This window comes from Rhizoctonia solani, chromosome 9 (genome assembly GCF_016906535.1).
Source record: "Rhizoctonia solani chromosome 9, complete sequence".
In the NCBI taxonomy this organism is placed as follows: Eukaryota; Fungi; Basidiomycota; class Agaricomycetes; order Cantharellales; family Ceratobasidiaceae; genus Rhizoctonia; species Rhizoctonia solani.
In genome coordinates this window covers 117,944-130,458 of record NC_057378.1, presented here as the reverse complement: position 1 = coordinate 130,458, position 12,515 = coordinate 117,944, and the positions used below count along the sequence as shown (strand labels likewise).

General features: G+C 47.0%; 4 protein-coding genes across 4 annotated transcripts; 1 reads left to right on the top strand and 3 right to left on the bottom strand.

Annotated features, from left to right (window-relative positions):
• Nucleotides 1-3,810: 3,810 nt before the first annotated feature.
• RhiXN_07581 (uncharacterized protein) lies at nucleotides 3,811-4,396 on the top strand (the record flags this gene model as incomplete). The annotated part of the gene is made up of 2 exons (XM_043327397.1): nucleotides 3,811-3,984; nucleotides 4,055-4,396. 2 exons carry the CDS (start codon nucleotides 3,811-3,813, stop codon nucleotides 4,394-4,396), a joined length of 516 nt encoding a protein of 171 aa, XP_043182782.1.
• Nucleotides 4,397-6,159: 1,763 nt separating this feature from the next.
• On the bottom strand, nucleotides 6,160-10,358 carry RhiXN_07580 (SNF2 family amino-terminal protein; the record flags this gene model as incomplete). The annotated part of the gene is made up of 13 exons (XM_043327396.1): nucleotides 6,160-6,485; nucleotides 6,543-6,719; nucleotides 6,777-6,854; nucleotides 6,918-7,335; nucleotides 7,395-7,568; nucleotides 7,634-7,969; nucleotides 8,032-8,197; nucleotides 8,293-8,777; nucleotides 8,844-9,119; nucleotides 9,182-9,441; nucleotides 9,502-10,044; nucleotides 10,101-10,277; nucleotides 10,331-10,358. 13 exons carry the CDS (start codon nucleotides 10,356-10,358, stop codon nucleotides 6,160-6,162), a joined length of 3,444 nt encoding a protein of 1,147 aa, XP_043182781.1.
• Nucleotides 10,359-10,499: 141 nt separating this feature from the next.
• RhiXN_07579 (ATP-dependent DNA helicase) lies at nucleotides 10,500-10,983 on the bottom strand (the record flags this gene model as incomplete). The annotated part of the gene is made up of 2 exons (XM_043327395.1): nucleotides 10,500-10,598; nucleotides 10,654-10,983. 2 exons carry the CDS (start codon nucleotides 10,981-10,983, stop codon nucleotides 10,500-10,502), a joined length of 429 nt encoding a protein of 142 aa, XP_043182780.1.
• A 603-nt stretch (nucleotides 10,984-11,586) lies between these two features.
• Nucleotides 11,587-12,321, bottom strand: RhiXN_07578 (Transposon Tf2-12 polyprotein; the record flags this gene model as incomplete). Its single annotated transcript, XM_043327394.1, has 1 exon — nucleotides 11,587-12,321. The coding sequence occupies one exon, from the start codon at nucleotides 12,319-12,321 to the stop codon at nucleotides 11,587-11,589; it is 735 nt and encodes a 244-aa protein (XP_043182779.1).
• Between the last annotated feature and the right edge of the window lie 194 nt (nucleotides 12,322-12,515).

Here is a 12,515-nt window from a genome sequence, read left to right as displayed (position 1 = left end):
TCCTCACCCATGCCACAATGTATCAAAGTCAACACCTAGCACACATGGCAAAGTACAATACTGAAATATTACTAAAAGCAAAGGAAAAGGCTAGAAAGGCAAGTTTAATTCATCTAAGTTTAATTAATTTGAGCTTCATGGTAGTTTACAGTCCAAGAAATGTATCTCTGACTGCTTGCTTGGCTGGAAGAGCCTCTGCAACTGCTTGAAATGTTATCCATTTTGGTATCACCAGAAGCCAGGGACTATAGCTGCACATCAAAGGACAAATGGTGTCCACCTGCTGGCCCAACAATGCAATGTGCAGGCAGGACCATCTGTCCTGTGCCCCTCAGAAGCTGTTGTACGCCAACTGTAAGGTTGGGTACACGCTAGTGGGCGGGCGCTTGAGGCTGTACTACTACACTTGCTTATGTAAACTGACTATCTAAGGCTATACTAATACCGCTTATGGCGGCCTACTACTTCTGTACTACTGCAAGGGGGCCTTAGGCCTGGGAGGTGTGATAGGTGTAAAGAAAGGGATAAGTGACTTAGGTTATTACAAAGTAGTAGGTTGGTGGTAGGTTGAACCAAGCTACACTGCAGGGTGATCCAAGCTACACTGCAGGGTGGCCCAAGCTACACTGCAGGGTGAACTGTGAGATGGCACAGGGTGGGAACCAGGTGGACACAACCCACATATGGTGTTAGGGTGGATTATAGGGAAAGCATCAGCCCTCCTACAAAAAGTTGCGTACTTTACACACAGCAATACCACCATCCCCTAAGTTAGGGTGAGTCATGTGACAACTGACCACCCATGCCACACAGAATTGCGTACAACATGCAGAAGTATAGCACCATGGTCAATGTTAGGGTGAGTCACATGATCAATGATTACTCCTTGTACTCACAGTTGCGTACCAAGTACGCAGCTATATGACCCACAATCATGTTAGGGTGAGTCACATGACCACCCATCACTCTACTCATGCAGAGTTGCGTACTTGGTACGCAACTATATCACACACAATTGTGTTAGGGTGAGTCACATGACCACCCACCGCTCTACTCATGCAGGGTTGCGTACGCAACTATATTGCACACAGTTATGTTAGGGTGAGTCACGTGACCATCCACTGCTCTACTCATGCAGAGTTGCGTACTTGGTACGCAACTATACCACCCACAGTTATGTGAGGGTGAGTCACATGACCACCCACTGCTCTACTCATGCGGAGTTGCGTACTTGGTACGCAACTATACCACCCACAGTTATGTGAGGGTGAGTCACATGACCACCCACTGCTCTACTCATGCGGAGTTGCGTATGCAACTATAGCGCACACAGTTATGTTAGGGTGAGTCATGTGACCCTCCACCGCACTACTCATGGAGAGTTGCGTACTTGGTACGCAACTATACCACCCACAGTTATGTTAGGGTGAGTCACGTGACCATCCACCGCTCTACTTGTGCAGAGTTGCGTACTTGGTACGCAACTATACCACCCACAGTTATGTTAGGGTGAGTCACGTGACCATCCACCGCTCTACTTGTGCAGAGTTGCGTACTTGGTACGCAACTATACCACCCACAGTTATATTAGGGTGAATCATGTGACCATCCACTGCACTACTCATGCAGAGATGCGTACTTGGTATGCAACTATATCACACACAATTGTGTTAGGGTGAGTCACATGACCATCCACCGCACTACTCATGCAGAGTTGCGTACCAAGTACGCAACTATATCACACACAACTGTGCTAGGGTGAGTCATGTGACCCTCCACCGCACTACTCATGGAGAGTTGCGTACCAAGTACGCAACTATACCACCCACAGTTATGTTAGGGTGAGTCACATGACCACCCACCACTATACTTGTGCAGAGTTGCGTACCAAGTACGCAACTATACCACCCACAGTTATGTTAGGGTGAGTCATGTGACCCTCCACCGCACTACTCATGCAGAATTGCGTACTTGGTACGCAACTATACCACACACAACTGTGTTAGGGTGAGTCACGTGGCCATCCACCGCTCTACTCATGTAGAGTTGCGTACCAAGTACGCAACTATATCACACACAATTGTGTTAGGGTGAGTCACGTGACCACCCACCACACTACTCATGCAGAGTTGCGTACTTGGTACGCAACTATACCACCCACAGTTATGTGAGGGTGAGTCACATGACCACCCACTGCTCTACTCATGCGGAGTTGTGTGCGCAACTATACCGCACACAGTTATGTTAGGGTGAGTCATGTGACCCTCCACCACACTACTCATGGAGAGTTGCGTACCAAGTACGCAACTATACCACCCACAGTTATGTTGGGGTGAATCATGTGACCACCCACCACACTACTCACGCAGAGATGCGTACTTGGTACGCAACTATATCACACACAATTGTGTTAGGGTGAGTCACGTGACCATCCACCGCACTACTCATGCAGAGTTGCGTACTTGGTACGCAACTATACCACCCACAGTTATGTGAGGGTGAGTCACATGACCACCCACCACTCTACTTGTGCAGAGTTGCGTACTTGGTACGCAACTATATCACACACAATTGTGTTAGGGTGAGTCACGTGACCATCCACTGCACTACTCATGCAGAGTTGCGTACCAAGTACGCAACTATACCACACACAACTGTGTTAGGGTGAGTCACGTGACCATCCACCGCTCTACTCATGTAGAGTTGCGTACCAAGTACGCAACTATAGCGCACACAGTTATGTTAGGGTGAGTCATGTGACCCTCCACCGCACTACTCATGGAGAGTTGCGTACTTGGTACGCAACTATACCACCCACAGTTATGTTAGGGTGAGTCATGTGACCCTCCACTGCACTACTCATGCAGAGTTGCGTACCAAGTACGCAACTATATCACACACAACTGTGTTAGGGTGAGTCACGTGACCACCCACCGCTCTACTCATGTTGAGTTGCATACTTGGTACGCAACTATACCACCCACAGCTACATTAGGGTGAGTCACATGACCATCCACCACTCTACTTGTGCAGAGTTGCGTACTTGGTACGCAACTATACCAGCCACAGTTATGTTAGGGTGAATCATGTGACCCTCCACTGCACTACTCATGCAGAGTTGCGCACTTGGTACGCAACTATACCACACACAACTGTGTTAGGGTGAGTCACATGACCATCCACTGCTCTACTCATGTAGAGTTGCGTACCAAGTACGCAACTATATCACACACAGTTATGTTAGGGTGAATCATGTGACCATCCACCGCTCTACTCATGTAGAGTTGCGTACCAAGTACGCAACTATATCACACACAATTGTGTTAGGGTGAGTCACGTGACCACCCACTGCACTGCTCATGCAGAGTTGCATACTTGGTACGCAACTATACCACCCACAGTTATGTGAGGGAGGACCCCCAATTATCCTGGGGGAGGCTTCTTTGGCTTCCAGATATCACGTGCAGGTCCACTCTCTGGGTGATTGTTTTTCTGGGTGCTAACACCGTCAAACAATCAATTTTGATTGTGATGGTATTCAACTCGCGTTGTTGTTTGGGAGTTAGGTAGCGTTCCTGGTACATTTAGCTACTGTATTTACTAGTCTAAATTAAAATCAATTGTTTTCATCCTCTGTTTTGAGTTTGAAGTCCCAGGTATATGCGCTTGCATTTTGTTCAGGATTACTAAGGCTTGGGGAACTTCTGTTGTCTTCCCATGCCAAAAAATTTAGCTGTTCTTAGCGTATTGCGTGATCATTGTTAGAGTCGGAGCTCGTTTGCAATCATCCTTAAAACTTGTACACATACTATGGCAAGTTTAGGCAAACTATCCGCGCGTAATATCATTCGGCCTGGGAAGGATATAATCAAACGGAATAGCGCGCTGTCCGCCCCTAGTACTTTCTTAGATTTACTCCCTGCCTTTGATACTCCGGGTCTTTTGTCTGGATTCTGTTGGAAAAACAGCTTGTACTTGGGAGAGGTAAGTCTTGTTTCAATCGTATATGGACAAGTTCAAACTGAATATTATAGTTATGGCTATATACATCAAGGAGGGTGGATACAATGGGATGAACCTATGGGTCCCCCAAACCAACCATCTCGGCCATATCTCATATGTTGCCGTCCAAATCTATCAGAAGATTGGATTGCGGGCCAAGTACCGGGCTATACATCTTGGTCGGCCAATGGAGATCCCCTACTACCAACTGGTACCAACAAATGAGCTCTTGATGCGCGTTGGCATTGTAAACACACCAGGCTCGGAAACTGAGGACGTGGAGTTGAAGGATTGCCACATTCTCAAGGATAGGAATGAACTGACGCGACTTTTACCCAAGCGAGAGAAGGCCGGCATACCGCGAGTGGGCTCAAAAACTGGAGCGGGGTCATAAAAGAAAAATATGTATATATTTAGAGATAAATACATTTAAGCGCCGGGCGCATACGGCCCAAGGCATCATTCAACTTCCGGACATGGAAGGCTTGGGGTCCGAGGCATCTTTGGGTTCCGGACATGAGTCCTATGAGCGGCCGCCAAAAAGCTTCCGGATATGAACACTAGTAGAGGGCCGGATTTCCAAAGAAGCCTCCCTTGTGATAATTGGGGGTTTTTGTGAGGGTGAGTCACATGACCACCCACCGCTCTACCCCCTACTATTTTTTAAGGATGTACTAGCGCTGTCCCCCCTTTGATTGTTTTATGCAAAATGTCTCTTGACGTTTTGCAGCTAAGCTTACAACTTTGAGAACCCAGTATGTGATAGCCAGATGTCTCAAAAACCTTACATGTAGCTCTATAATTATTTTTAATCACAACATTGCGTGTACTCAACAAAACATTTGACCTATCTTGTTTGACCCACCTATGAACGCACCCTCAGTCTGGTGATCCAACATGGAAGATTAGCCACTGCTGACCAAGCATGAAACAATCAACAAGCGCACCAGTTTGCAAGAACAGCAACTGACTTGGGATCTTTGATCATGTACATAGATTTTCAATTATGATTTTATAAGTAAAGTCTATTTTACATGGACCATTCCTTACGGAAAGGCAATACATGAAGTCCAAGCGCTAGCACAGCCTCTGCTGTGCGGGCCAAGTCCGTCCCGTCCTGACGGAACAATTTAGGACAACAAATTTAGAAGAAATCCTTACAGAAACGTACCCGTTGGCTGCCTTCTGTAACAATTTTAGAACGTCCTGGACATTCTAAAAGTCAGTTTAGAAATGAGGCCCAGTCCAGATGCAGATCACACCGTGGAACTTGGTGTGGAATGCGCTCGGACGCAGATTTGGATATTGGAGGGGGGGTGTTTTAAACATCTAAAATCTTTTTTTAGAGAGGGGGGGTATCCCCCCCTTCTATTTTGTAAAGCACGTATCAAGCTTTAGAATGGAACAAGATCAAGCTGATAAGATAAGGCCCTGAAGATTTGTAACCAAATTGGGAGTTTGGCGCTTTGCAGTGACTGCATATATTCCAACAGTAATTACAATATATTAGAGACAGGGGATAGGGGCGGCGCAAACAAAAAGCAGCCTCCCCTATCCTCAGTCCTCTGCGCTCTCCCACCTGTACAAACTTGCTCCCCACTCACCACTTCAATATGCCTGCTGAGAACGCGTGATCCAACCCCAGGCCCTTGCGGAAAAGCAAGGGCCACGCCAATGCGCCTCTTGAGCCCAAGTGTCCTCTTCATAGTCAAAGCATTTAAGGGAGTTCATTGTACTGAGTTATTCAATTACATCCTTGAGCTGTTATACACCCTTTTGTATACTTTTGCAGCTTCATATATGATGTATGATAACATATGCCCGCATACACTGGATAATTGGGGCGGACTTGGTACAGGAGTAAAATTAAATTCAATTAAAAATTTACTTTTAGAACGCAATTTCTATTTGCATGGGCCATGGCTTACAGAAAGGCATTTTGGACAGGTCTACTTGTTGGACCAAGCTTGCACAGCCTCCTGCGTGCAGGCCAATTCCAAGCCATCCTGGCGGACCATTTTAGGAGACCAATTATTTCTAAAATCCTTACAGAAAGACACCCATTCTATGTCTTTCTACAGGGGGCCCTATGGCTTGTTATACAATATAATATTATTAAGCACTTGCCAGTGAATTGCTATACAGATTTTCAAATCGTTACTTTTTTGCGTCAACAGAGTGATTACTAGCTGAGAGTTTTGATGCTTTCAGACGGAACACCTTCCTCTGTGAGCTTCCACCTCCTGTGACTACTGAGTGCCCAGATGTAGTAGGTGCTGTGGAGCTAGACCCAGGCTGTAATTGCAACAGCTGCTCTGGTGTAGCAGTAGCTGCTCTTGGCTGCGCACTTCCAGATGGCCTGGGAACAATTGGTGCTTGTCTTGAAGAGCTACCACTGGCAGCTGGATCTGTACGTGTTGGCATGCTGCTTGGTGGATCCATGGACGGTGCTGTGCGCTTCTTGGCTGGCACCAATATTGGCCCTTGAACAGATAACGTGTGTCAACCTTGGCAGAAAATGTGTTTAAATGAATCCATACCTGTCGCAGATAAAGGCTGACTTGGCTGTGCTGTTGCCGCAGCCACCAATGACGGGTCAGAAGAAGAGTGACCAAGTCTTGCCTTTTTTGCATGGAACTTAGTCTTTTGTTGACTACTGGCCACCATTGTCCGGGCACCAATGGCATTTGGTGTAGTGGTAGGTACACCCTGGGATACTTCACAACGTTAATATTCTCTTTGCACTCCGCAATCAATATCCAAGAAGAACTTACTCAACAACTCATCAGTTTGTTCTGTGCTTCCTGTTGATGATGTTGGAAGAGGTTGCATGCTCTGTGTCGTAGGGACTACTGTCAGAATACATTGCTCCTGATCAGCAATGGTCAAGCTTTATCTAGGCTGGAGCAACGTACAATTGCTTGAGGGAGCACCAGAAACCTGTGATCCCAGTGCCTTGGCTAGGGCTAGCTTTTGAACAGCATTTGCATCTTGAGAGCATTGTTCATTTTGGCTTTTTCTCTTGCGTGGCCCAGCTTTGGAAGTGGATGGTTTTGTACCCTTTGTTGAAGAGACTGCAGGGATCTCCTCCAAGTCAAGCTCATCGTGATCATTGGAGTGTGGCTGAGCAATTTCCGAGTACACAGTTTGCAAGGTTCTTTGCGAGCTCAGGAAATGGTTAGAGAGCTGTGCCTTACTATCTGCGTAAACATTCAGGGCCAGATCAATTCCCTCTGGCGCCATGATGTTGTATACAGCTACATCTCGCAGCTGCCCAGGGCAATCAACGCGACCCATGATTTGGTCAAGCTCAAGCCCAGACCAAACACTGCTCTGCAGATGGGAAAATTTGTTAGACAAACTGAGTGATGCAAACATTGAGCCATACATACTACAATGATCACAACTGAGGCTTCCACCAAGTTGAGACCAGCTGAGCCTACATTGCTGATGATCATGATTCGGCATGATGGGTCGTTGGCAAACTTCTCAACAGACCGTTGACGCTTGGTGGTAGCCATAGAGCCGTTGTACGTCACATAGTCTTTTTCTTTGAGAGTGAGCATCTGATATAATTTTCAGTCATCAAACGTGAAGTTACAAATAACTTGCAAGAAATAAGAGCACTGACCTTTGCAATGAGCACTTGGTGCTGCTGAAATTCCACGTATATGAGAAACTTCCGTGGCTTCTTGCTGGGCAAAGGTTCTTGAACAAGCCTTGCTTTATCCAGCGTACCATCCTCAAGCAATGCAACGGGTTTGGGGTTGCCGATCCAGAACCACTCAATCAGTCCCATGACACATTGCATCCTTGTGGACATCTTCTGGGGCAGATTCTCCACTGTCCAGTCGTCGGTGACTTTGTTTGTCAAGGTACCACGATCAAGCTCCTGAGCCTGCTCTTCCAGCCGTAGCGCTCCCAGCTTAGCCAGCATGCCAGCAAACTTCTGTTCTATCAGGAAGTTCTGATTTGAGATTGGTAAGCGTTGGTGTAATCAGCTTATATGGGAAAGCAAATTTGACTTACATGCCACCTGACATTCTTGCAATCGCTCTGTTCCACCTCCCCCTGTGCCTGAGACCCATTCCATGCATTCTCATCCACATCCTCATCCCCATTGTCACCCACATTGTCCTGCGCTCGCTTTCTTTTTTGTCTCTTGGCAGCCTTAGCCTTTTGCGCCAGTTTTGTTCTGTTATAAATCATCAACAAAGTCAGTTGTTGTGTGATAGAATACGGAGACAGGAGATTATATCTGAGAGAAAGGCAAAAAAGGGCAAGACATACTTTTTGCTCTTCTGCTGTGTGTGCTCTTGATTGATGACCCGTTGCATTTCTTTCTCTTCTTCATTCATGGGTGCCCAAGCAATGAACTTCTGTACAAACGGGAGATCCAAGATTCGTCTGCCCAAATAGTCTAAGGACTCATTTGTGCGACGAATCATGATGGGGAGAAGAAGCAAGCGCAACATGTTTAGTGGCTGCTTTGAGACATGAATCATATGGAGGATGCTCCGCTGGTCCTCAGCCTGGTACTTGCTTTCCAGTTCTTCCTTGATCTTAGCAGCGCGGGGGTCGTACAAGGGAATTTTGCCAAGTAAAAGTGCCGCTTGAAGCTCCCTTTCCACTGTGGCTTGAATTACCGCTGTGCTTGTAAGCCTCCAACTTTCATTACCAGTTGACAGCATTTCCTGCATCTCGTTCCAGACCTGAACTCCTTGCTCACCAAGCAATGGCTGGTAGCGCAGGTTTCGTCCAAGAGCAAGCAGGCACTAGTACGCACAGGCGTAACGTAATGTCAATGATGCGCTGGTGTATAACATAGTCAAATGACTTACTTTGAGCGACGTAAACAATGGTGTGGCGGTTGCTCCAATCACCAAGGACGAGGACTGAGTAATGAGCTGAACCCCTCGTTGAGTGTGACTGCTGTTTCGGAGATTGTGTATCTTGTCCACAGCTGCCACCCGAAAGCGCATTCCAAAGAGTGAGCCTGCATTGCTGATCCCTGCCTTGAAAACAGGTGTCTCGCCCTTAGCTTTGTACTCCCTTGCATCTTTACCCTTGAATGCAGGAGGGAGCTGTAAGCACCGTTTTGCTTCCTTTGCAATAGCCTGATAAGGTCACCGGATTTATTTAATAGTTCTACCAGCATAGTCAATGAATGTACACTTACCGATAGGTCTGCAATGATAACCACTCGCCCTGCATGCTCCAAGTCTCGTCCAGCTGCAGCGCGGTATGGACCTGTTGGGTCACTGCAGAAGCTCTCAAGGGTGCCGCTCTCAACTGAGTACCGGACAGGAACAAAACTACCAAGCTGGGTAAACTTCTTCCATTGCTCCATCCATTGATTGCCAAGTGTCCGCGGAGTAATGACAATTGATGGCAAATTTGGTATGGTCTTTTGGCCTGCAAAGTATGGCAAGCTTTGCTCTACAGGTCACAGAGTCAGAGTCAACCAAACAGCACATCAGCCACACAAACACCACTCACCTTGGATAAACATGGGTGTTGCAAGACGCTCTTTGGCTGGCAGTTCCTGTTGCTTATAGTAATGTTGGATCATGCTAATGACCCCAATGATTTGCACCGTCTTTCCAAGTCCAACATTGTCGCACAGTAAAGTTGGTTGGGCGCAATCGCCCACTCTCTGTGTGAAAGCGCCTTCCAAGATTCTGAGAGTGCCTACCACTTGATGCCAAAACGGCACTGCACGAGTTTTGGCCAGTGGAGCCATGTCTTTGGCGCTTTCACCAGTGCCAGGCTCTGCAAACGGGAACTGATCCACACCTGGCAGTCCTAGCTGGGCCCACAAAGCCTCCGTGGACAAGGACTTGAGATGCGATACCCCAATATCCTCGCACCCATCCACCAAACTGTGGAGACCAGAGACACCAACTGTAGGGATAGGAAGCTCGGACTCGTCAAGACAGCCAACTCCATAGCAGTACTCCTCAACATAGTAAGCATAGGCAGCCTGCATTTCTTCTTTGCTTGGACCATCTTGAGTTGACTTGCTTTTAGATTTTGACGCCGCTGGTTCAAGAGTTCCTATAAGCAAATAACTTAAACACAAGCTGGTTGGTACTCACTCAGATCATCCTCAAGACTTCCAAACCCAAGACTTGACCATAACTGCTTCAGCGTACGTTCCCTGGACAGGAAGTGAAGCTCATCAACCTCCTTTGTCCCTATTGCTATCTTCCGCCAATCAGTCAAAGCCCTTGTTGCGTCACGCAATGCCTTGGGGGATCTGAGCCTTTGAGCATCTATTATAACAATCCATTAGCTTGGCGTTTTTCATGAAGCTTGGCTTGCTTACCTTCCAGTTTACTGTCGACCTTTTGCATTCTAGCACATGATGTGGTTACCTTACGCTTTAAGCTCCGCGCAAGGTTCTCATACTTGCGCTGTGCAAAGCAACAAATTGTAGGGATCAGCTCTGGGACAACAGTCCCACGACTGCTGACCCCTGCATCGCCAAATAGGGCTCAAGCCAAAGCTGCTTGCACATCTCGTTCTTCCAGCCTTGCATGGGTGTCAGCTATAGGCACCTGATGCTCAAGAACACGCTTGGTAGCTGGACGTTCCTGCGTGTATGATTGTGGTCAAATACTGAGACGTACTTGGTCATGTAAAACTCACCCTGTTTAAGCTTCTGTCATCCTTCCAGAGATCGGCAGGAGTAGCCCCAATCTTTCCCAAAGTCTCCTCCACTTGATTCATGACGCCGCCCTTCCTGTTGATTGCAGCCAATACCAGGTTGCGATACGCAGCATACCCATAAGGGTCCGGGCCACCTTTCTCGCCTCGAGTAGTGGACTTGATTGTCTCGCGGATTGGTATCTTCCTCACATAATCCGCCTTCCAGGTATCCCAGAAATATTGCAGGAAGCGTTCTGCAGCCTGACGCTCATGGAGCCCAAGTGCCTTCCGGCGATTTTTGGTGATCGAGGCGATTGAAGACTTGGGCATGGTGAGGCCCAGTTCCTTGCTTGAATCCAACTGTGGGTCACTGTCGCCAACTACATCAATCTCAGCATTGTAATAGTCCTCACTACCCTTTAGAGGAAACAGCCCAAAAAGCTCCCTCCACACGTTGCTTGTCCAGGGAGGGCAGGTGTCACGACTAAGCTCGGACCTATGATGCAAGTAGGCTTAAAGTCCGTGGCCCTATCACCAATGGACTATGAAACAAGGTAGAGGGCCGACAAAGGGCCAAGGGTTATGGTAAGGGAGAGGGCGACAAAGGCCTGGTTAATGATGTTAAGTAAGATGCACTAGTGGCCGACTAGGGGCCTGGGCAAAGGGTAGGAGTGAACTTAGGATGAATTGACGAAGAGGTCAAGTCTTGCTGTTTAGCGGCGACTTGACCCTGCTTATATACATGAGTGGAGCCACATCAAAACAACAGTACTAAATAGTGAGTCATTTACAATTTCACATCATATATCAAATATGTCACGTGATCTTGATGAGTCATAAATATATATCAAAAAAGGAAAGTGTCTCAGAAAAAAGGTAGAAAATAGTAAAAATTCATGTCATGCCGATGAAGGTCATGACATTACCCCCTCTTCAAGCTCCAACTGCATCAGGGTGTTCCTTATGGAATTCTTTTATGGCTTCTTGCGCGTTACCCACATTATCTACTGGTTCCCACGAGTTGCTTCCTTTGTCGTATCCCTTCCACTTGACTAAATACCAGAGCTTCTTTGATTTGCCGCGCCCTTTCCATTTGCTGTCCAGGATTCTTTCCACTTCGTATTCTTCCTCACCTTCTTCTGTGATGATAGGTGCAGGTTGAGGAGGGTCGCGTCCATGGGGATCGGGGTGGAACTTGGTTAGGAGGTTGATATGGAAGACTGGATGTATGCGCATTGTGAAAGGTAGTTGCAACTTGTATGCGTGAGATCCAATTTTCTCAATTACCAGGTAGGGGCCTAACTTCTTATGACTAAGTTTGATGGACAGCCTATCAGTAGATATGTTCTGATGGCTTAGCCAGACTTTATCCCCTACTTGGATTTCTTCTTCTTTCCTGTGTCGCTGATCATAGAAGTGTTTCATTCTTTCCTGTGACAGGGCCAACGCTGCCTTGACTTCATCGTAGCCTCTTTCTAGGAATTCCGCATGTTCATCTGCGTTTGGGACTGATTCGTCTGATTTTTGACCAACTGTAAATCTTGGGTTATAGCCATAACATATTTGAAAAGGGGATTTGCCTGTGGAAGTTTGTTTCAAATTGTTCAAGGCAAATTCGGCTAATGGCAATAATGACACCCAGTCTGATTGACAATGACTTCCAAACATGCGTATGAAAATTTCAGCTTCTCTTTGAATGCGTTCCGTCTGTCCGTCTGTTTGTGGATGATATGCCGTGGAATATGTTGGCTTGATGTCCAGTCTTTTATACAAATGACAAATGAATTTGGCATTGAATGTGGGACCCCTATCTGAAATTGTGCTTTTGGGTAGACCGTGTAACTTCCATACGTATGTGACAA